Below are 22141 nucleotides of genomic sequence, written 5' to 3'. Positions count from 1 at the left end.
CTAGTATCCCATCCAGGAATGAGATGCCAGCTGCCCTCAGTCTTTGTGAATGATTCTTCTTGGAAGCTACAGGTAACTCATTGGGGAACTAAAAGTGCTAAAGGAAGGGTAGTAGTATAAGAAAGCAAAATCATCTGTCTTAGAAAATGCATCTTGTCTAAAATGAGAGAATCAAGGACTACTAATCAACATATTATTTAGAGGTATGAAGGAACCATAAGACATAAATTAAGAAATAAGACAGAAACAGGTGAAAGTGCTTGCTACTTTTGCTTCCTTGTTGTACAGGTAAAGAAACTCATGCTCAGAGGTTAGCAATCTCTAAAGTCTTATAGCCAGAAAATGGCAGGATTCAGGTAAGAAACCAGGTCTACCTGACCCCAAAGCCCCTGCTATTATCTAATATTCTTTGGGATCTTCCATAAATTATTAAAGGCCCATTTGCTTCTATATTGAAAAATGGGCTCTCTGCAGGGTCATAGAATGAAGGGAAAAAAACAACCTTGGAGTTTTTGTAGGCTTCTTTTTTTTTAAATATAAATTTATTTATTTTAATTGGAGGTTAATTACACAGATGTATAGAACAGGCTTTTGAACTCTGTGGGAGAGGGAGAGGGTGGGATGACTTGGGAGAATGGCATTGAAATATGTATAATATCATATAAGACAGTCTTTTTAATAAGTGGTGCTGAGGAAACTGGACAGTTACATGTAAATCAATAAGACTAGAACATTTCCTCACACTATATACAAAAATAAATTGAAAATAGGTTAAACACCTAAATGGAAGAACTAAAAACATAATATTCCTAGAAGAAAACATAAGCAGAATAATCTTTTAAATATATAGTAGCAATATTTTTAGAACTATCTCCTAGCTGTTTAGTCACTAAATCATATCCAACTCTTTTGCAGCTCCATAGACTGTAGCTCGTCCAGTTCCTCTGTCCATGTGATTTCCCAGGCAAGATTACTGGGGTATGTTGCCATCTCCTTCTCCAGGGGATCTTCCTGACCCTGAAATTGAACCCAAGTCTCCTGCATTGTAAGCTTATTCTTTACCATTGAACCACCTGGAAAGTCCTAGCAAAAAAATAACAAATAAGACCTAACTATTTTTAAAAGGTTTTCCATAGCAGAACAAAAATCTACCAAATGAAAGGATAACTTACAGAAAGGGAAAAAGATATTTTCAAAAGATATAACCAACAAAAGTTTAATATCTAAAATATGCAAGTTGTTCATACAATTCAATATCAAAAAAAAAGTACCCCAATCAAAAAAAATGTGCAGAGGAATTTAGTTTTCCAAGACAGACATACAGGTAGCTAACAGGCACAATAAAGTTGCTCAACATCATTAATTATTAGAAGAATGTAAATCAGAGAAATAAGGTATCACCTCACACTTGTCAGAGCAGCTCTCACAAAAAAATAGTCTACAAATGACCAATGTTGGCAAGAAAGTGAAAAAAAGTAAATGCTTGTACACAGCTGGTGAGGATGCAAATTGGAATAGCCATTTTGGAAAACAGCATAGAAGTTCCTCAAAAACCTAAAACTAGAACCATCATATAATGCTGCAATTCCACTCCTGGTTATATACTCCTCAAAAATGAAAACACTAATTCAAAAAAAGTAAATGAACCCAATGTTCATAGCAGTACTATTTACAGTAGTCAAGATGTGGAAGCAACCCAAGTATCCATCAACAGACATGTAGGCTTCTTTTTAATCTCAGAAACATTGGTTTTATTGGGAATACTTTCACATGTTGGGGTAGAATGTTCAATTGTTAAAAACATAATTCTCCTAAAATACACAGCGAGCTTATGTCAAATTTTATTTAATTCATCAGTGAAGGGAACCAGCAGAACGACAAAGCTGGCTCAAAGGAAGATGTTATGTTTTTTTTTTTAGATGAAAAAAACTGAAATAATATTGTTAAGTTATATATAAAACTGATTAATGTCCTAGGGAGTGGGCAAATTGTTCGCAACATTTGGAGTTATCTCCTCTAATGAACAGAAACTATTTGTACCTCCATTGAATGAAAAGATAAATGTTCATCTTCCTAAGTTTTCTACAAGTAAACATCTAACTATACAGCTAGACCTGAATCTATAAGAAAAGCTAGGTCAAACAAAGGTACACTTCCAGGGAATTAGATGACCATTTAAGTAAGCTTGTCAGACACTACTCTATCACATTAAGCATTAAAAGGGCATACCCATCTTTCTGCCTAATTTCTTCTTGTTGTTTTTTTTCTCCATATGTTCTGGTAACTCACACTAACCATCCACGATACTAGCCCACATTGATCACCCAACCTCGGATTGCACGTCATTTGCCTTTATTCCAATCCAGAGATAACATCTCAAATGATGAAGCAAAAAGTATATCTGGGCTATCTACTTTCTCAGGTGGGTAGAATGCTACAGTCAGAAGGTAGAAGTCTGGATTTGAGGTAGAAAAAAGAACAATTCTTTCCATTGAGAATGGCATAGCTGAGAGTAAGATCCAAAAATATTTAACCACCAGCAGGACATAAGATGAGCCAGTTAGAACTTATGCTTCCATAGGGCTGGAACACGATCCTGATGGCCCTGCTGGGCCAGGTTTTTACTTTTTACTTAGTGGATCTAATGGATGTTTGAAAGGTTCGAGGAAGGGCTAGTGGTGGGGCTTTGGTGAGGACTCATTTTATTGGGGATATTTTCACATGTTGGGAGTATACTGTTCGAATTATTAAAAACATAATTCTCTTAAAACACACAGTGAGCTCATGTCAAATTTTATTGAATTCATCAGTAAGGGGAACCAACAGATACTATTTATCAACAGATGAGGAAGTATTTCCATGTTTTAACATCTAGTATGGCTATATAAACATCTTCTGGCTGAATGTCAGTCATGCTCACACCTCAGCCTCTGCCACTTCCCCAAATCCTGACCTGCCCCCAAACACAGTCATGGTCAGTCTCTCTCATCCTACCTTAAGACTCCATCCCATTTCTCTCTTTTGTCTGCCTCTTGGATTTTGAGATCAAGGAAGAAAAGTGGAGGGAAAGGAACAGGAAGGTCAGGAGTAGGGAAGAGAGTTCGGATGCATTCTGCACCCACATTTACTGGGAGGTACAGCATTAATCTAGGGCAGAGGAGCAGAAGGGACTACTTGGTACTGTTTCTAAGCTCTAGGGATATAGTAGTGCCCTCAGTAGACAAGAATCTCCATCGTTATGGAGTTTATATTCTACTGGCGGGCAGATAGGAGATGTGAAAATTGTAAATTAATATAGGTTAAAGCACCTAGAATGGGCTTGGTACATAGGAAGTACTCATGTCCTTCTCCCATCCCTGTCCTCTACCACATCTTTGAAGCTTCCCCGAAGGCTTCTGAACACATAAATAAAGCTGGAACCCCATCTGGCTGAAAAAGTCAACCATCTGGAGATTTGGAAATATGGGGGAACTTCTAATGACTGGCTACTTTTTTTTTTCCAGTTTTTCAGCCAGATGTTTGATATTATCCAGGCCCATCTGTAGTAGAAACATCAGTTTCTTGAACTTCTTTTTCATAATTTTAAGTTCCTTATCCTAAAATCCAAAGCGGGGTTTTTTTTTTCTTAGTAGCAATTTTTTAATGAGTTGAAAAAGTGATAATTTGCTTAATGAAGGACAACTTCATTAAGGAAAATATCAGAAATTAGGATTTAAAAGGCCTTTTAGATCATTTTCAGGGCTCAAAAGGCAACCCATAGGTCAAATTCAGCCATAAAGTGAGTTTGGTTTGGCTGGCACTGTGTGTTTAAAAAGTTAAGCCAGTTGTGCACATTTAAAAAGTCAGAAGATTCAACATCTGGCTTTTTAAAATTTGGAGTATCGGGCCAAGTTTGGTATCCATTTTCCCAGAGTAAAAATCAACTCAAGACACACAGCGCTTGTTTCCAGTTTGCCACAGTCCCCGCCACTCTCGGTTGCCACCACATTGAAACCAAGTCTCAGTTCCTGGATATCTTCTCATGGGCTTCCCAGGTGGCACTGGTGGTAAAGAACCCGACTCCCAATGCAGGAGACATAAGAGCCGTGGGTTCGATCCCTAGGTCGGGAAGGTCCCCTGGAAAAGGAAATGGCAACCCCTCCAGTACTCTCGCCTGGAGAATCCCGTGGACGTCTCATATGCACCGTCACTCCTCTTCTCACAACAATATAACTGAGCTACGAGGACTGTGAAATACGTGCTTCACACTTTACATTACTTGCCTGGTCCACAGGGATGTTTGGATTTGTTTCTTCCTAATCTTACCTGAAGCTTTCTCTTTAGAACTGGCTGAACAGAGGTCCAAAGGAGGAAATAACATACACAACTGACATATACAACTGTTGTGTGTACTAACATACACAACTGCTAGAGATAGGAATGTGATTAGCACCTGGGAGCATCCTTCCTACTAAGCCAGTGGTCTTTCTGTTATCTAAACACATCCCTTTGATTATATCTACAACTTCTTAATGAGAGAATCACATATTGAACATGTTCTCATTCAAATTCACATGCCGCCATTGAAAGCACACAGCAGGTCGGGGCACTGCCTTGTGGATGCCTAGCGTGCTTTCCAGCTAATGAGTCAGGCATTTGTTCTGGCTTCTCACTGTGGGTGTCTCTACATAGGTCGATTGGTTTTTTCATTCAAACAGTGTCCTGTACTGCCTCTGAGTTTTTGCCTGTCTGGTGGCTCCTACACCCCTGCAGATGCTGCACAGGCATGGTGAGATCTGGGGCTTCTGAATGGAAAAACCCATGTGTTTGGGCTCTCTCACAGGCTAATATTTGTACCAGTAGCAACCTATCCTCTGGAGCATGAATTAATGTTCTCTAGCAAGGGCTAGGTGGAGCAACATGGCTTAGGGGAAGTAGTGTCTGCTGAGTTTAGGTATGAGACCTTGGGCAAGTTCTATTAACTTCTCCTGGTGTCAGTTTTCTCATCTGTAAAATGAGGCTAATACTTATACCCACCACCCTGACAGCCTTTGAAGATGAAAGAGTTAATTTTTCAAAGTTCTTAGCACAATCCTAGCACATAATAAGTGCTAAATATGTATGATGTTCTGCTGAGTTACAGAAAGGAAAACTGGAAACATCTCTTCTCTCACTTGAGAGATGCGATCCTTCCTAACACACATGGTTATTCCCAGACCCATTGTAAATGCTCAGTGTGGTTTGGCGTTAATATCATACATTGCTTAGAAGACTTTCAGAAAATTAAGATTCCAAGTGACCGACCACAGACCCATGGAGGCCAAGAACCTAGTTGTGGGGGCCTTATTGTCTACTTTTTAAAGCTCCCTATATGATTCTGATGACTGATTAAATCTGGAAACAATTAATGTAGTTTTCTTATACTTGAATATTTTTGGTAGTAGACAACTCCTAACCTCTGAAAGCTTCTTATGACATATTGGAGAGTTACTTATACTGAGGTAAAACCTGTTTTCCTCTAGCTCCTAATTCTATCCTCTTGAGGCCACATAGAACATTCTGAGTCTCTTTTCCATATGACAGCCCTTCAGATATTTGCAGACAGCTGTCATGTCCCTCAGGAGCATTCTCTCCTTCTTGTACGAAATAGCCACGTTCTCTCATGACTCTTAAAATATGGATGCCCTCTCCCACCCAGTTATGCTTTGACACTTAAAGGGCCGAAAATGAAGATGCTGAGGCTTTGGAAGACAGGAGATAATGGAGCAGGAGATGGCTGTACACCTTCATTCCAGCAGAAGATGGATGCTGCCTACTGCATGTGTCTTCCCATGCAGAAAGCAGATGCTCCTGCAAATTCCTTGAACACTTGCTATGTTCATTGCATGCAGGAAAATCGTAGCTTCAGATTTCAGCCAGGCCTATTTTGGTGTTGATTATATGGGTGAGCACATAGCTAAAATTTCATTGTGATTCATTAAAGTTTGTGCAGCTCACTGTATTAATACTTCACAAATGTAAAAAATAAAATACCTGGGCCACACTGCAAGGAGACTGCAAGAAAATTTTCTTAGAAGAATTCGCCTGACCAAGAACATATCTTAGAATAATCCAATTTCTTTTTGATTCAAATCCTCACTTCTCCCAATAAGCCCACAGAATGCCTGGGTGGGGTTCCAATTCCTTGTACAAACTGTGGGTGTAGGACATGATGTTGGAGATCAGTGAAACCATCAGTTGAGAGATTCTGAGCAAGGATTCAGGAATTTTAGGACCTAATGAGGGAGGTCAAAACTGAGGTTTAATTGTGTATTCCCAGATTTATATCAAAGAGGCAGAAAATTTGGAAATAAATGAAACATAGTCTACCTATATGCCATTTTTGGCCTGGAAGCCACCTCAGATTTTTTTATGTCATCCTTAGAATCACATAGGCAGCAAAACATCCACCAAATTGCAGCTTTATAAAGATGGCTCAATTCCTTATTAACATCGGAAAGAGAATTATGGCATTTCCCTAAGGTAAATGACTTCACCATATCTGACCACAAATAATCACAGATATCAGATTTGTGTCAATGTTTAGGAAAGAATTCCTGTCAGTACATTGGATATAATAAGACCCTTGGATAGTGCTAATTCATGAACACCTATCCCAAATTAATCATCTACCAGATTAATATGCTCAGGGTTGGATAAGTAAATGTCTTAGCCAAGGTCACATAGATAGTTTGCAGCATTACCAAGGTCTTCAGACAGCAAGTGCAGTAATCCTGTTGCATTTAAAGTCATCCTTTCCTACCTGGGCTTCCCACCAGTTGCAGATTTGTGGTGGAAACAGAATCAACTCTAGTAGTTCTACAGTCAGGAGAGTAGTTGTTCAGAGTGTCAGATCATGGGAGGAAGGCCAGGGAATGATGCAATATTACACTAGCAAGTGATGTCATAGCATGATTTCCTAAGCAATTTACGTAAATGCAACTTCTCAAGAAGCCCTGACAAATGCCAGCCAGTGGGAATGCAGGCATGGAGAACCAATGGCAGCCAGGGGAGGAAAACACACAGGAAACACAGATTTCCTTGCTCATCACTATGACAAGCTTCACAGATTCCTCAGAAGCCTGAAAAAACTCCCTTCTGCCCCTCTAATCCAGTTCCTTCCCTCAGGCACACAGTCTCTAAAGAGCTTTGATTTCCTTCTCTATTTACTCCCACTGACATCCAGGCATTGCCCAATGATGCTGAGAGTGACTTCTGGTGTTCTGAAGGCAAGTTTATAGTGAGGCAGGCTTGACATTCTAAAATTGGTTTGTCCTCTTCATTGTAATTTAGAATGAGTCTTCAGTTTTTTGAATGAGAAGTGGTATGCTGTGATTCTTGAGAATCAGTCTTATGCAAATGTCATAGAAATATATGTTGGCTTTGCAAATGCTTTAGGAAAGAAGACAGGTGGACACTAAATACCAAGACTTAAGTTTTGTTTTGATCCCAAATGGAGAAATATGTATTAATGTTTTCATAAAATGTGTGTGTGTGTGTAGAGGTTCATATAGGTTAGTCTGGAACTGATTGTCAATGGAAGTTCATGAAAATATCTAGCTAGACCAAACTCAGAAGAAACTGATAAGACTATGTTGTGAAATCAGGAAATAGCTCAGAGTATGCCGGGCTAGGTCATAATCAATCTCTCTCTCCCCTTGCCGCTTTCCCTTCCTTCCCTTCCTCTCCTGTCACCTCTTCCCCACTGAAATGCAATTTAAGCAGAGCTAGAGACCCCATCTCAAGCCAGAGATCAAAGCAAAGTAGTTCACAATATGCCTGGGGATCTTAGATTTGAAGACTTTTCTCAACTGCAGAAGCTGCCCGGAGAGCCACAAAATCTCATCTCATGAAGCTCATACCAAAAACAACCAACAAGACCCAACCCTTTCATCCCACACTGCATTAGTCTTTCTTGGAACAGTCTGGACATCTGCAAATTCTCGGCAATAATTCGAACTATCCTCTTTCCCCATCACTGCCTCCGTCTCCCCAACCACACACTGGAATAGCAAAAAATCAGAAACTGGATTGTTTGGGGCCATTGAGAGGAATTACTAAATACCTTCTAGGCAGCAGGTCCTCCACAGCCCGGAATGGGTCATTACTTCTTCATTCTTCCTGCTGGTTTCATTATCACTTGTAGATTTAGTCCTGCACACACCTCTGGAATATAACCAGTAGTCCGTGCCCACTGCAATGGTCATTAAACTAAAAGCTGCGAAGGCTCCCACAGTAGTGATCAACATCTGGACTCCTCTGTCACACATCCTCATAATTCTTCATGGTACTCTGGACGGCTGGGCGTTGGAGAGGGAGATTCAATGCCAGAGGGAAAAAATCACTCTGCAGCTGGATAACCTAGGACAGGCTCTTCCAAAAATTCGGGTCTCCTTTTGTCGGCATCCACAGGGACTTTGGGAAAGCTGGGTTTTCCTGTCTGGAGCTCTCTCCAGTTCCCTGGGTCGCCTATGGCCCTCGGAAGGGTGCAGGCTCCAGGGGGTTTGTCCACATCACTGCTGCCTTCTGAGGGTCCCTGGATTCCTTTCATTCCTCGGGAGCTTGGTAAGGATGAGGGTCCGTGCAGGGCATGGCTCTGGAGCCTGGAGCTGCCAGCTCGATCTGAGATGCGCCTGGCTCCTCACAGCCCCGGGAGACTCAAGGCAAAGAAATCCAGAGAGGACTATGTGTGTGTGTGTGTGTGTGTGTGTGTGTGTGTGTGTGTGTGTGCGTGCGTGCGTGTGTGTGCGAGCGCGTGTGCTGGGGGTGAGGGCGGATGGCAAAAAATAGCACTGCTGGGAGGCGAGTCGCTGAGAAGAGTGTTCATTGCTTCCCCAGCCTCCCAGGAAAGCTCACCGCCTGCTCCCGACACCCCCGCTCAAACTGGAGAAAAGACAGTCCTGGGGCGGGGGCCGAGAGGTTTCATCGGGGGGCAAAGGTCCGCGGTGCTGAAGGGACAGCTCCCGGTCTGTTGCCCCGCCCCCGCCTTCCTAACGACCAGGCTTTAGGTCCGTGGTGCTGAAGGGACAGCTCCTCTGCTGCTGCTGCACCCCCGCCTTCCTAACGCCCGGGCGAGAGACCTGGGGTACCGACGAGTGGGTCTTCCTCCCGCCCCTCCCAGGCCAGCCCACCTGCTCTTCTCAACCTAGTCAACCCACGCTCCGCGCAAAGTTTCGGGAGCCCAGGGCAGTCAGCGCCCCGGCTCCTCAGGAGCGCTGCAGCACGACCCGGTTCCCCCGCTGCCCGCTCCCGGAAGGGTTAAGGAAAGGGGAAGGGGAAAGGAGCCTGCAGCGCACTCTGGCGCTCTCTCAGCTCCCACCCGACGCGGCATTTCCCCCACCACCAATGAGCCAGGCAAGTTTGCCTTTTGCTGCGGGCGCCGCTGGAGCCCACTGGGGAAGACCGAGTCTTCTTAAAGGGACCGGCGACTCGGGGCAACGGTTCTATGGCTCACTTGGGCGGGCAAAAAGTGTTGTCACAGGAACATCTGTGTATAGTCTGTCTCAATTTGGTTCCCCAGAAAACAAACCAATATGTCTACCCTCCTTTCTCTGGAGCTCTGGTTTACAACGGAGACAACGTGCTCAGATCAGACCCGGAACTGTTCATATACATATGATCATGTATTCCTAAAAGACAGAAAGAGCCAGAAGTATGTAGACTCTGTTATGCACATATTAGGGATTTGGGCCCAGGGAGTGTGAGATATTGATCTCCGAACACACATATATTTTAACAACCGTACATTTTTCGGGTGGTGGTGGTGATGGAGTCAAGGTGGGAGAGTCGCTGAAAATGTCAGATTCTCTTCAAAAGTCCCTTGGATGATCATTTGTTAACATCCTTGTCTCAGTTAGACAGGAAGCAAGTGAAGTTAGGTCTGCTTTCCTTGTTAGTCCAAAGTGCAAATGTTGGTGCACACCTGAAACCTAGTGAGACTCTTCCTTGGAAATAGTCGTTGTTGCAAGTGTTAGTTGCTCAGTCGTGTCCAACTCTTTGCTATCCCATGCACCCAGCCTGGCAGGCTCCTCTGTTCATGGAATTCTCCAGACAAGAATACTGGAGTAGGTAGTTATTCACTTCTCCTGGGGATCTTCCCGACCCAGGGATCGAACCTGGGTCTCCCGCATTGCAGGTAGATCCTTTACCATCTGAGACACCAAGGATCATCATTTAATTCAACTAGCTTTTTATCACCATGTGTTCTGGCATATACTTGAGCATGCCAAGTAAAGTCCACAGAATGCCCTCATTATTTCTGTTCTGTGGCATGATGGGACAGAGACCCAGAGGTCGGGTGTTTGGAATCGAGGCTGCTTGGGTTGTTTCTGCAGTCCCTGAGATGTGTTCATAACCAGCTGTCATATTTGAATGTTATTTAACTGGACAAAAAGATAATGGTAGGTAACCGCAGACACATACAGTCCCCTGGTGACATTTCTGGCTCTCTGTCTGAGAGCTTCTATCCAGAAGACCGAACAGCAACAATTCACGGAAGTGTTCTCAAATGCAGCTCACGACTTCTTGGTGACTCTGCCACTTTGTATGTGTTTGGTCTTAAATTCACTTAAACATTTGGTTCTTGGTGTTAGATATACCTGCACATGCATGTGTAGATTTGAATACATAGTAGTCATCATGTGATTGTGTTTAGATGTTTCCTTGTGCTGTGTCCAATTTAGCTATGAGTTCTGAATGCCTGGGGAATTTGTTGTAGAAGTAAAGCAGGTATGTATATATATATATGTATGTTTATATGTGTATGACAGTGCCTGCTTACAGTGTTATGAGCCTATTTGCTGCAAATGCAGAGCTGTATGCATTTGTGGGTGTGCATACCTAAGTATAGGTGTATGTAGGTTTATGCACCTACATAGACTTACTTGCATATGCATGTGTCGTGGATCACAAACACTGATTTGGAGGCAGGAAGTAGAAATACTGAAAGCTTGCCACAGAACCAAAATGGAACAGATAAACTTGGGGCCAAGACCACAGCTATCCCGAAAGAAAGATAGGAGGTGATGGGGAAAAATGTACCAAGCCTTCTATAAGTTATTTATTGTTTTTCCTTTACTGAAATGAAATTTGCTTCTCAATAAAGCTTCCTTTTTTTTTAAAAAAAAAAAAAAAAGGAAAAAGCCCTATGTAAGATGGAGGTGAAGCTGGTCTTCCCTGAAAGGGGTTGCTAGATTAGTGAAATTTCCCTTCCCCATCTCAAAAAATTAAATAATATGAAATAATTAATAATGACCAAAGCAACTACTCCAGGATCTGTTTTCACCCTTCCTCTGATAGGAGTGAGAAAAGTCTTTTCCTAAAGCAGAATCACGTGACTGGAAGGTCAATGGGCTTTGGGAGAGTGTGCTCCAATCAATCCATTCACCAAACTCACAGCAAAACAAGAGCAGCCCTCTCTCTACCTCTGTAGTCTGTAATATAAGCCCAGACACACAAGGTATGGTTCCCAGAAGGTCCAGGGGAATGGAACCAAACATCCAGGCAAACTGTGTGGGGTTGGGGAGGAGGGTCAGGAGCTCAGGCACATGAAGGTGGTGATCACCGCTCAGGATGTGGACAGTTCTGAAGGAGAGAAAAGGATCAACATAACGAGAGTGAAAATGTATACTGAGCTTTTGGCTTGGTGAGGCAGGCTTCTCCCCTGCCTCTCCCCTCCCCTGTCCTCCCCACCGCAGGTCCAAAACTGATCACAGACTAGTTCAAAGCTGATCACAGAGTATGGGAAGATCTGAACTTGCGTTTGGAGAATCAGAACACCTGAGTGGAGTGGGAGTGCAGAGGCAGGAAGGCCGTCAGTTAGTTCCTGATGATGCCTCCCCACTTACTAGGGGGTGACCTCATCCTTTCATTCAATTGAATGTGTAGGTGTGTGTACATGGGTGCGTAGAATCAGCTTCTAAGCCTAGATGTAATTGCTCATTTCTTAACACTAGAGGGCTCTTTCACTAGATCCATCAGGGACCCAAGAGATTCAAAGCACTATCTTTTTATAAAAGTAATGGAGCCCGGCTCTTTCTGTGTGTGCTGATGACCTTCTTTGATCCTACTAATGTGGCAGGAGACTGGGAGGCACTCAGACAGCTTGCAACTGATGTTTGAGACTCTTATTAAGGCTTCTTTTTACCAGCTTCCTTTGGATTCTTAGGGGTTTCCGTGGTGGCTCAGATGAAGAATCTGCCTGCAATGCAGGAGACCAGGTTTCGATCCCTGGGTTGGGAAGATCCCCTGGAGAAAAGAATGGTTACCCATTCTAGTATTCTTGCCTAGAGAATTCCATGGACAGAGGAGTCTGGTGATTGGATTCTTAGCTAGTCGAGTAGCTGGCAAGGTACATGTGTACTTTTTTTCTGTTCTTCCTCTCCTAGGTCAGAATTACCCTCACCTCAGGAGGTGAGGATAATTTCAGGGCCCCTGAAAGTGGTTGTGTCATTTAGGAATGTGTACCAGCAGCTGATTCAACTCAATAAATACTTTGTGAGTACCTACTATGTACAAAACATTCTGTTTAGCAGTTTGAAGAATACTATGGTTCCTACCTGCCCCTCAAGAAACCTATTATATAGTAGGGGATATTTTGCTAGTACATTTTGGCTGTAAATAGAAGAAACTCATTGGAGTTAGTTTAAGGAATTGGAATTTTGATATAAGGATTTGGTGCTGCTTCAAGAAACCTTTAAGCAAAGACATTATCAGGCCTCAGCAAGGAGATAAAATCAGGGAATAAAAGCCATCAGGAGTCTTGACAGTCACTCTATTTTTCATCTCTGCCTCTTTCCATATTTTCAGTTGGAAAAAGATTATTTTGCCTTCTCTATTTGTTGATCCTCAAGATGGAAGCTAGATTTTGAGGTTTTATGTCTCCTCTATCCAAGAGATCCACCCAGACTCAAAAGGGCAGTTTTAGTCTCAATTAAAAACTTTCAAGGGGGACAAACTGATTGTGTCACATGCCACTTTCCAGCCCGACCTGCTGTGGCCATGGAGAAGGGGTGGTGGTATGGACATAGCTACTGGGACCGGCTCCTGTGAGCTGAGGGAGGGATGACAATTCTGAGTAGGAGGAACTTTTGAGACCGCTCAAAAGACTGAAAAGTCCACGTGATTCTCTTCTGGGGCCACTCTGATGATGCCCAGGGGTTCAGCAGTAAAACATGATCATGAGTGAGAAGGAAACATGTTAGGGTATAAGGCTCTGAAGGTATTGGAGCCTCTGCCAGACGTACAGCTGGGCTGGATGTACCCCCCAGCTTCACCTTTGTCTATGCCCTTCTTCCAAGGAACATAAGCTGAAAGAGAAAAACTCATCTGTGGTAAAGTCACCCACATGAATGTAAGTTAAGGAAATGGTGAAAACTAAGCAGATGTGGACCGAGGGTGCTCTGTCTGCCATCCCATAATTCCCCTTTATGTTATCACATAGTCTAGTTATGGGTTTGTCACTTCTAGATTCAAAGTGTGGAAAGTGAAATATGGTTATAAAACACATCTTCATGTTATTTAAACTTTAGCCTTACTGACTTTCTTTCAGTAACCAAAATCCCCTATCCTCTTGCATTCAAATACTTGAAAATTAAGTCCCTCCTATCTGTACCTGTGATAGGAGTTGGATGGTTGGAGGAGGGAAGGAATGGTGGGGATGCAACATCCCGGTATTACATAGAGAAAGCCAAGGTATGCTGTCAATAGCTGATGGAAGCTCTAGAGGTTGGAGTATGTCATTGAAAGTTATGAAGGGAATCAATATAGGAACCATGAAAATTCAACAACTGTATTTGGAGTGGGCTTTCCTTGTGGCTCAGCCTAGAGAATCCACCTGCGATGTGGGGGACCTGGGTTCAATCCCTGGGTTGGGAAGATCCCCTGGAGAAGAGAATGGCTACCCACTGGAGAATCCATGGACTACAAAAAGAGTCGGACACGACTGTGCGACTTTCAGGTTAAACTAAGGTGACGCAGATGGTAAAGAATCTGCCTGTCAATGCAAGAGACTCAGGTTCAGTCTCTGGGTTAGGACAATGCCCTGGAGAAGGGAATGGCAAGCCACTCCAGCATTCTTGCCTGGAGAGTTCTATGGACAGAGGAGCCTGGTGGGCTAAGCCCATGGGGTCACAAAGAGACAGACACGACTGAATGACTTTCATTCACTCGCTCAGGACAGAAAAGTTACCAGCTAACCGTGGTAAGTTTGGGGGAGAGGAGCGGGAGTGGGACCAGGAGCTGCTTTTCCTGACAGCCCTTTCGGTCCTATTTGATTTTCAGAAAATCTTGAGCATGTATACTTTGATAAATGAAGTCGATCAAAAAATAAATGAAAACAGTAAGTAGCATGCCACTTGTCCATCTCTTCCAGTCACCTCCTGCTTTATCAGTATAGAAATGCCGGGTGTTTCCTGTGATTCATCCAACCATTCCCTGGAATGTTCTCCCCTGAGACATTCTTCTTATAAGAAAACATTTATTTAGAAATAATTTTGAATTCACATAGAAGTTACTTCCACCAGATGTTCCTTCTCGTGGTTCAGTCCCTCACTTCATTCAAATCTCAGCTCAAATGTCGCATTCTCAGAGAATCCTTCCTTAACTGCTCTAAAATAACACCTCATTCTTCTCTCTGTCCTCTCCTTCTGCTTTTTATTTCTTTATAGCATTTTTCAATATCTGACACCTCATCTTATATACATATACACATAAGTTCATATGTATGTATAGTCATCTATGTGTTTATTGCCACCTCCCCACTAGAGCAAAAGAATTCACATCTAAATTACAAGACCCTGGGTCAGTGCCCAGGATATTGTAGGTACTCAATCAGCATTTGATTAATCAATTACTTAATAAATAACTATTACATTTCACACACCACAAAAGGCACTGGTAAGTTAATAACAAGCAAGAAAGACTTAGTTCTTGATCACTTGGAACTCAGTCTAACGGAGAGAACAGAGATAACTGAACAAATAAGAACCATTGAAACCGATGCTGTTAGTATCCCATAGATGCCTAGATTCCCTTTGCTAGGTTGGAGTATTTGTAGCCCCAACCTTCCTACCCTACCCCTTCTGCCAGCCCTTGGTTGTCCCTTCTTGGAAGAATCGCCCTTAGCTGATAGGAGCTGCCTCCCCAAGGGGTCCCTACCCCAGGGGCAGCCTACAATCAATGAGTGGCTGATACAGGGATGCAAAAGTCTTTCTTCTTGCCAAAGGCAGAGAGAATTCTGTGGTGCAATTTATGTTCCGGAGTCCTCCATGGGTCAGGCCAAGGCCAGATTATACCTGGGACCACATTCTCATTTGACTTTGTCCCCTCTCACTGTGTTTCTCAAACTTGAGTTGTGCCTCACTTACAAGGCTGGTTAAACAACAGCTTATGGGACTTTCCTGGTGGTCCAGTGGCTAAGACTCCATACTCCCAATGCAGGGTGCCTAGGTTCAATCCCTGACCAGGGAACTAGATCTCACATGGCACAACTAAGACCCAGAGCAGCTAAATAAATAATATTAAAAAGTCAGCTTACTGATTCCATTCCCAGAGTTTCTAGGATGGTTCATGGAATCTTTCATTTCTAGCAAGTTCCCTGGCAAAGCCAATACTGCTTCTCTGGGAAGTCACAGGTGGGCACTCACTGCCTTTCTGTATGCTAGTTCCTATACTCCACTAGGTTTTTCCTAAAGGACACTACTTCTAGAATTTACCTGCATATGACTCCCTGCTTCAGGCTAAGCTTCTAAGCAATGCTACCTAAAACATCAACAAAGGCTGATTAGCACTCTGTTGGGGGAAGTACAAGTCAGGGCCAATTCATGTCACTGGAGGTCATTGGAAAAGGCTTCACAGAGGAAGTTCCATTTTAGCAGAGCCCTTAAGGATGAGTAGCCAAGTAAGGATCAGGGAAAACTGTGTTCCAGGCATTTAGATTGGTATGTGCAATGCCCTGGAACATAAAGAGCTTGAGGGAATGAAAGGAGTTTAGCATCACTGGAGTGTGATGTGGCATTAGTATGGCATATTCTTCATGCTTGTATATTATGTACAGAGGAGATGTTTGGCCATGAATACTCTTCCAGAAAATATGACAAATTTATTTGCATTTTAGAGGAATTATTTTGCCAACTATATCCCAAGCTTGGGTAGCAACCTTTAGACTAGGACACCTCTAAAAACTAAACCCCTGAAAGATTCTTGAGTCCAAGAGGAAGCTTGTTCTCCCTGAGCTGATGAGTCCAGAGAGAGAGATATAGACAAAGAAGAATCTTCCAGAGGTCAGAGAGAAAGTAATGGAAAGTAACAGATAAAGGAGTTCCTCCTTGTTAGCCAAGAAACTTCTTCTATTCCCAGAAAAGAGAAATTTTGTTATTCTTACTCAGTTGGGTTGGATAATTTCTATGAACCTGTGGATGCTCTATATACCTGCCTTTGCCTTTAGAAGAAGCTCTTAATGTTTACCTGGTTCCACCTGCAAAATTAAATAATGGGTGAACTGGTAGCAAATGTGTTATCTTTTAGTTTAGACCAAGAGAAGACACACCCAGATCTGTTGAAGAAGACTAAAAATTGCTCAGAAATCCTAGCCTCTCAATGGATGAGAGTTTGTGATTGTTTCCTTTGAGAGAATGTCAGTATTCTATATATGGAAAGACATTCGCTGGCATAGGGGTGGACTGTTGCAGAGGCTGCTAGTTGCTTCCCTAATGACCTTTCTTCATTTCCTTTTAACTAATAAAACTCCAATTGTAGTTGGGGATGCTCTTTGTCTACTTGAAAGAAAATCACATCTTTCAGTTTTCCTTGAAGAGAATAGTGAACCTGTATCAAAATTCTGACCAATAAAATGTAATTAAAGTGTTTTGCATATCATAGCCAAAAGGTGTAAACAACACAAGTGTCCATCAACTGATGAATGGATTAACACACGTGTTCCATGCATACAGTGGAATATTATTCAGCCATAAAAAGAAATGAAGTTTGGATACATGCTATAGCATGATTGAACCTTGAAGGCATTATGCTTAGTGAAATAAGCCAGACACAAAAAGACAAATATAATACCATTCTGTGCAGAACAAGTACCTAGAATAGGCAAATTCATAGAGGCAAAAAGTAGATTAGATGTTATCAGGGCCTAAGAGGAGGGGGGGATGGGGAGCTATTGCTTAACGGTTAAGAAACTGTTTTGTGTGATGAGATGTTTTAGAAATAGATTTTGGTGATGGTTACCTAACATTGTGGATGCAATTAACACCACTAAATTGTACACTGAAAATAGCAAACTTTATGTTACATAAATTTTACCACATTTTTAAAATGGGAGAAAAAATGTTGTTCTGTGGTGTGTAAAATCTCCTTCAAGGGAGCTGGTGGTCAGACTTTACAACCCACAGTATGCTGTCTTTACCTTATATTTCTTCCTACATGGAACTGGAACTCAGTTTCAGAGGCTGACCAGATGACTTGTTACTGGAAGGTGACAAGTACATGTTTAAGATGTCTGAAAGTGAAATAAAATTGGAGAAGCCTGGGTCTATAATAGCATTATGGAGCCGCCATCTAAGGTGGCTTTGATTATCTCCAAAATTATTATTACATGACAAAAACAGACTTCTTATTTCACCCCTTTTCAATTTTAGAAGATGAGCATACAGTTGATTCTGGAACAATTGAGAGGTTAGGGGGTGCCACCACTCTGTCCAGCTAAAAATCCACAAAAAACCTATAGTCTGCCTGCCTACACATGGATGCAGTTCCTCTGCACCCACAGATTCACCCAACTGTGGTTTATATAGGACCATATATATAAACTGTATATAGTAAATATATAGCATACATTTACTACTGAAAATAGTATACAAGTAGAACAGAGCTTTCAAATCCTGTTGTTCAAGGGTCAGTGGTAACTCCTAATTTATACAGATGAAGAGAAGTAGAATTAGAGAGGTAGCCTATTAGTTATGAAATTTCTATTTTAAAATGTTTTATGGAAGTATAGTTGATTTACAATGTTGTGTTAATTTCTGATGTACAGTGAGGTGATTCAGTTATATATATATTATTTTTAATATATGTATTATTTTTCATATTATTTTCCATTATGGTTTAATCATGGGATATTGCATACAGGTCCAATAGGGCCTTGCTGTTTATCTATCCTATATATACTAGTTTGCATCTGCTAATCCCAAACTCCCAATGCTTTTCTCTCCCACCCCCCAAAAATCTTCTGATTAGAGTTGACAGAAATCCAACTCAAAGGGTGTACAAAAAGCAAGAGCAATCAATCAGTGCGTGTGACTTAAAAGCACAAAAGTAGATAAGCTCATGAGCAACTGAATCCAAGACTTCACACAAATGGCATCCAGAGTCTGCTTTTTCATCTCAGCCCTGTCTCCCTCTCCACCGGCTCCATCCTCAGCCTGGCTCTCTTCTCATGAACAAAGAACTCCTGGCTTGCCTTCTACCAGCTGAGCAACCTGAGAAGAAATAGGATATGTCTCAACCAACAGTTAGAACAAATGTCTTGGGGATAGTTTCTCATTGATCCATTTGGTTCAGATCTACCTGAATCAATTGTAGTAGCCAGGAAATGAGATTCATTGGTTTTCAGGTCTGTGCTATCATTCGGCCTCTCGACACACAGGGAGGAAGACCAAATCAATTTGTGTGAACTGAGAGTGGGTAAGGGGCTGATTCTTCGAGGAATTTGAGGGTACTGTTACTAGAAAAAGGGAGATAAAAATGAGATGTTTACTGTGCACTACAGATAGGTAGATGCCAGACTATGCAGGGCCGTTTTTCCACACGAGATCATTCAACAAACATCTATCAAGACCAGGTCTTCTGTAGGCACTGAGGATGCAGTGGTGAGCAACACAGATTCCCTGCCCCCAAGGAACTTGCATTCTAGATGAGGGAGACAGCCAATGAACACATAAGCAAACAAACAAACAAAAAAAAATAGTGATAAATACTGTGAAGCAAGTAGTGGTAAGTACTGTGAAGAAAATGAAATAAAATTGGGTAACTCGATAGGATACACAGTATGGGTAGTGGCAGGAGTTCTTTAAGGAACAATCAAGGAGGGCATTCTGAGGACGTGGCTTGAGCTGAGAAAAATCAAAGGTGGAGAAGGAGTCAGCCTGAAGAAGAACCAAGGAAATTGTTCCCAGAAGAAAGATCATCAAGTGCAGGAGCTCTGAAAGGAGAATAAATGTGACTTGTTGAAGGACAGAATGGACAGAGTGGCAGGAATCTCATGAACAAGAGGAAAAAATCCTAGCCAAGGAGGTCAGCAAGTTGGACTGGGGCTCGATTATATAGAGTGAGTGGGCCAGGGTAAACAGTTTGAGTGGTTCTTTTTTTTTCTCCCAATGGTTCAAGACAGTCAGTCAGTTCAGTCACTCAGTCGTGTCCAACTCTTTGTGACCCCATGGACTGAAGCACATCAGGCCTCCCTGTCCATCACCAACTTCCGGAGCTTGCTCAAACTCATGTCCATCAAGTTGGTGATGCCATCCAACCAGTTCATCCCTTGTTGTCCCCTTCTCCTCCTGCCCCTAATCCCTCCCAGCATCAGAATCTTTTCCAATGAGTCAGTTCTTCACATCAGGTGGCCAAAGTATTGGAGTTTCAACTTCAGCATCAGTCCTTCCAAAGAATATTCAGGACTGATTTCCTTTAGGATTGACTGGTTGGATCTTCTTTCTGTCAAAGGGACTCTCAAGAGTCTTCTCCAACACCACAGTTCAAAAGCATCAATTCTTTGGTGCTAAGCTTTCTTTACAGTCCAACTCTCACATCCGTATGTGACTACTGGAAAAACCATAGCCTTGACTAGACGGACCTTTGTCAGCAGTACATCAAGACAGTACATCAAGTTTTTTTTTTCTTTTCCTTCAGCCATGTCAGGTCTTAGTTGCAGCATCTGGGATCTTCACTGTGTCATGTAGATCTCTCATTGAGGCACACAGACTCTCTAGTTGTGGCAATACAGGCTCCAGAGCGTGTCAGCTCAGTAGCTGCAGATTGAAGGCTTACTTGCTCCATGGAATGTGGGATCTTAGTTCCTCAACCAGAGATCAAACCCTCATCCCCTGCATTGAAAGACCCATTCCTAACCACTGGACCACCAGGGAAGTCCTGGGTGTTCCTTAACACTGTAAAGTCATTGCATGAGTTAAGCAGGAGAGTAACATGAGCTGACCCACACTTTGGAAATTTCATTCTAGCCACTGAGTGGCTATTCTCCACTGGGGCAAAAGTGAAAACCAGGAGATAAATCAAGAGGCTATTGCACTAACTTGGGCTAAAGAAGTTGGCATCTTAGACTAAGCTGCATGTGTGCTATCAGTATAGCACATGTGAGAAACAGGAGACACTGAGAATCATGTTAAATCACATGACTTTCCTGAGGGAACTGGGAAACTGTGAGAGGTTTTAGCAGGAAGTGACTTGATCAGGTTTGGATTTTTTAGTGATACACCAGAGGCTTGGCTCTGCTCCATGGGATAAAAATGGTAGTGGAGACCAAGAAGATGAAAAGAAAATCATAGATAGAGTCCTTTGCCTTTTGGCCCCAAGCCTCCCTAGGGCATCTGCCTCCCCTCCACCTTCCTGTTCACTTTTATGGGAGAAGGGTACTGGCCTTTCTCTAAGACCTAAGGAGATCAGACTCAAGATATAAGACCCCCAAATGGTGTCCTGGACAAACTTCACCAGGAAAACCAGGAGAAAGAGCCTTTGTCCTCCCCTCATCCTGCACAGATTTGTGGATAGAGGCTTATATCAATGGGAAGACCAAACACTGTAAGGAATTGGCAACCCACTCCAGTATTCTTGCCTGGAGAGTCCCATGGACAGAGGAGCCTGACAGGTCTAGGGTTGCAGAGAGTTGGACACGACTGAAGACACTAAGCATGCACGCACATACTTAATGCATGATAGAAAGCATGGGGTCTGGAGTCAGGGAAACCTGGATTCGAGTCCCAGTTGTGTTACTTGCTGTGTGACCTTGAGAAAATGACTTAATCCTTCTGTGCCTCTCTTTCCTCATAAGTAAAATAATGGGACCAGTTTCTAAGGTCAGTAGGACTTCCTTGTTGTATAATGAGGATTACATATAAGTGCTTGACATAGCGCCTGGCACATACAAAGTTCTCAATAAATGTCAATGTGGCTACAAATAAAACAATGATGCCAAAGAAGCCAACTCTCTTAATGAGATTTGGTTTAATCTGCCACCTTCAGAATAACGAACAACTGACTATTACGTGGTTAATCCCTTTCCATGGGGCACATGCACCAGGAAAACGCAATGGCCCAAGAGACAGTTAGAGATTCAAAAGGTGTCTTTATTGAGAGATGAGATAAACACCTCGACAACTAAGAGGCTTAAAACCAATTTGGAAACCTTCCTAAAATCAGTAGAACGGGATGTGGTTTAGGGCTTTTCCTGTTGGCTTGGAATGTTGGCCAAAGCCCCAAAGCTGAAAATAAGCGTGAAATATTCCCACATCCAGAGCCAAAGAGCTGCCAGATGACTCCCCAGGGCTCACGAAGAGCTGGCCAGACAGGTCCTGCAGCCCTCTCTCCAACGGCTCCCATGCAGACTACATGGACTGATGACTGGCCTTCAGTGAGGTGGGGAAACAATGAGCCAGGAGCCTGGGGAGGAAGGTGCTTTGCCTGTTTGTGTCCCATCACCCTGGGGGAGGAGTAGGTGGCTCTTCCCCCATCAAGCCAAGTGAGACTGGGTCCAATCCACTCACGGATGGGATGAGGGACCTGCAGGAAGGGAGACTGGCCAGGGCTGCTGATGTGGAGGCTCTAGGCTGGCACCTGGAGCAAAATGCACTGGGAGGAATCCTGGAGAGAAACTGTGTCACCAGGTATATGGAGCACGCATGAACACAGGAACACAGAGGCTGGTGCCTGATTCCCACTTGGAGAACCTTGAAGGCAAGAGGCTGGCTGGAGCAGCTGTCAATTACAGGGTGAGGAGGGAGGGCATCAGGAAGGCAGCCTCAACTCCCAGGTCTGGTGAGGCAAAGATGCACTGAGCACCATGTGGATACCGAGGAAATTAACTCAGCTCAAACTCTCTCCACAGGAC

General features: G+C 42.9%; 1 protein-coding gene across 1 annotated transcript in view; it reads right to left on the bottom strand.

Annotated features, from left to right (window-relative positions):
• CACNG3 (calcium voltage-gated channel auxiliary subunit gamma 3) overlaps window positions 1-8904 on the bottom strand; it is a 97560-nt gene extending 88656 nt beyond the window's left edge. Inside the window, exon 1 of the mRNA XM_040257916.1 lies at window positions 8084-8904. Coding sequence (XP_040113850.1) covers window positions 8084-8294 — 211 coding nt within the window. The 5' untranslated portion in view covers window positions 8295-8904. The remainder of the gene's footprint in view (window positions 1-8083) is intronic.
• Between the last annotated feature and the right edge of the window lie 13237 nt (window positions 8905-22141).

Source organism: Oryx dammah, unplaced genomic scaffold (genome assembly GCF_014754425.2).
Source record: "Oryx dammah isolate SB20612 unplaced genomic scaffold, SCBI_Odam_1.1 HiC_scaffold_2, whole genome shotgun sequence".
NCBI lineage: Eukaryota > Metazoa > Chordata > Mammalia > Artiodactyla > Bovidae > Oryx > Oryx dammah.
Note: the sequence above shows the minus strand (reverse complement) of the source record. Positions and strands in the feature narration are given on the sequence as shown.